Raw genomic sequence first — 2,199 nt, 5'->3', positions numbered from 1 at the left:
CATTCTCTGGTGGTGCATTCCCTGGTGGTGCATTCCCTGGTGGTGCATTCCTTGATGGTGCATTCTCTGGTGGTGCATTCTCTGGTGGTGCATTCTCTGGTGGTGCATTCCTTGATGGTGCATTCTCTGGTGGTGCATTCCCTGATGGTGCATTCCCTGATGGTGCATTCCCTGGTGGTGCATTCTCTGGTGGTGCATTCTCTGGTGGTGCATTCCCTGGTGGTGCATTCCCTGGTGGTGCATTCCTTGATGGTGCATTCTCTGGTGGTGCATTCTCTGGTGGTGCATTCTCTGGTGGTGCATTCCTTGATGGTGCATTCTCTGGTGGTGCATTCTCTGGTGGTGCATTCCCTGATGGTGCATTCTCTGGTGGTGCATTCTCTGGTGGTTAATTCCTTGATGGTGCATTCTCTGGTGGTGCATTCTCTGGTGGTGCATTCCTTGATGGTGCATTCTCTGGTGGTGCATTCTCTGGTGGTGCATTCCTTGATGGTGCATTCTCTGGTGGTGCATTCTCTGGTGGTGCATTCTCTGGTGGTGCATTCCTTGATGGTGCATTCTCTGGTGGTGCATTCTCTGGTGGTGCATTCTCTGGTGGTGCATTCCTTGATGGTGCATTCTCTGGTGGTGCATTCCCTGATGGTGCATTCCCTGATGGTGCATTCCCTGGTGGTGCATTCTCTGGTGGTGCATTCTCTGGTGGTGCATTCCCTGGTGGTGCTTTCCCTGGTGGTGCATTCTCTGGTGGTGCATTCTCTGGTGGTGCATTCCTTGATGGTGCATTCTCTGGTGGTGCATTCCCTGATGGTGCATTCTCTGGTGGTGCATTCCCTGATGGTGCATTCTCTGGTGGTGCATTCCCTGGTGGTGCATTCTCTGGTGGTGCATTCTCTGGTGGTGCATTCCCTGGTGGTGCATTCCCTGGTGGTGCATTCTCTGGTGGTGCATTCTCTGGTGGTGCATTCCCTGGTGGTGCATTCCCTGATGGTGCATTCTCTGGTGGTGCATTCTCTGGTGGTGCATTCCTTGATGGTGCATTCTCTGGTGGTGCATTCCCTGATGGTGCATTCTCTGGTGGTGCATTCTCTGGTGGTGCATTCTCTGGTGGTGCATTCTCTGGTGGTGCATTCCTTGATGGTGCATTCTCTGGTGGTGCATTCCCTGATGGTGCATTCTCTGGTGGTGCATTCTCTGGTGGTGCATTCCCTGATGGTGCATTCTCTGGTGGTGCATTCTCTGGTGGTGCATTCTCTGGTGGTGCATTCCCTGGTGGTGCATTCCCTGGTGGTGCATTCTCTGGTGGTGCATTCTCTGGTGGTGCATTCCCTGATGGTGCATTCTCTGGTGGTGCATTCTCTGGTGGTGCATTCTCTGGTGGTGCATTCCCTGGTGGTGCATTCCCTGGTGGTGCATTCCCTGGTGGTGCATTCCCTGGTGGTGCATAACAGCCATACATTGTTACCTGTTGACGATTTCGTGAGTGGTTATACTCCCACGGCCTGACCTGTAGCGAACCTTTTCTTCAGTATTAACTGACTGGACCCCCATTCATCAAACATTTACACAACAATCCCTTAGAAAATACACATATATCTTCAGCAATCATGGCGGCTTTGATCACATTGATCAAACACTTTACCTCACCTGGCGGTACACACCATAACCCAGCACCTCACACAACAACACATAAGCTGCAACACCTCTACAGGACAATACACAAGCTACAACACCACCAACGGGACAATACACAGCCTCAACACCACCAACGGGACAATACACAGCCTCAACACCACCAACGGGACAATACACAGCCTCAACACCACCAACGGGACAATACACAGCCTCAACACCACCAACGGGACAATACACAGCCTCAACACCACCAACGGGACAATACACAGCCTCAACACCACCAACGGGACAATACACAGCCTCAACACCACCAACGGGACAATACACAGCCTCAACACCACCAACGGGACAATACACAGCCTCAACACCACCAACGGGACAATACACAGCCTCAACACCACCAACGGGACAATACACAGCCTCAACACCACCAACGGGACAATACACAGCCTCAACACCACCAACGGGACAATACACAGCCTCAACACCACCAACGGGACAATACACAGCCTCAACACCACCAACGGGACAATACACAGCCTCAACACCACCAACGGGACAATACAC

The 2,199-nt window shown here is 52.2% G+C and overlaps 1 protein-coding gene across 1 annotated transcript; it reads right to left on the bottom strand.

Moving 5' to 3' along the window:
• Positions 1–388: 388 nt before the first annotated feature.
• On the bottom strand, positions 389–1,456 carry LOC138358135 (basic proline-rich protein-like). Its single transcript, XM_069315638.1, has one exon. The coding sequence runs from the start codon at positions 1,454–1,456 to the stop codon at positions 389–391; it is 1,068 nt and encodes a 355-aa protein (XP_069171739.1).
• Between the last annotated feature and the right edge of the window lie 743 nt (positions 1,457–2,199).

The sequence above is a fragment of the Procambarus clarkii genome, chromosome 82 (assembly GCF_040958095.1).
Source record: "Procambarus clarkii isolate CNS0578487 chromosome 82, FALCON_Pclarkii_2.0, whole genome shotgun sequence".
Taxonomy (NCBI): Eukaryota; Metazoa; Arthropoda; class Malacostraca; order Decapoda; family Cambaridae; genus Procambarus; species Procambarus clarkii.
The sequence above is the reverse complement of the archived record's forward strand: the minus strand, read 5'-3'. Positions and strand labels throughout refer to the sequence as shown.

Excerpts from the sequence above, each read along its gene's own strand:
- LOC138358135 (XM_069315638.1), bottom strand. The coding sequence starts at position 1,456 with ATGTATGGCTGTTATGCACCACCAGGGAATGCACCACCAGGGAATGCA.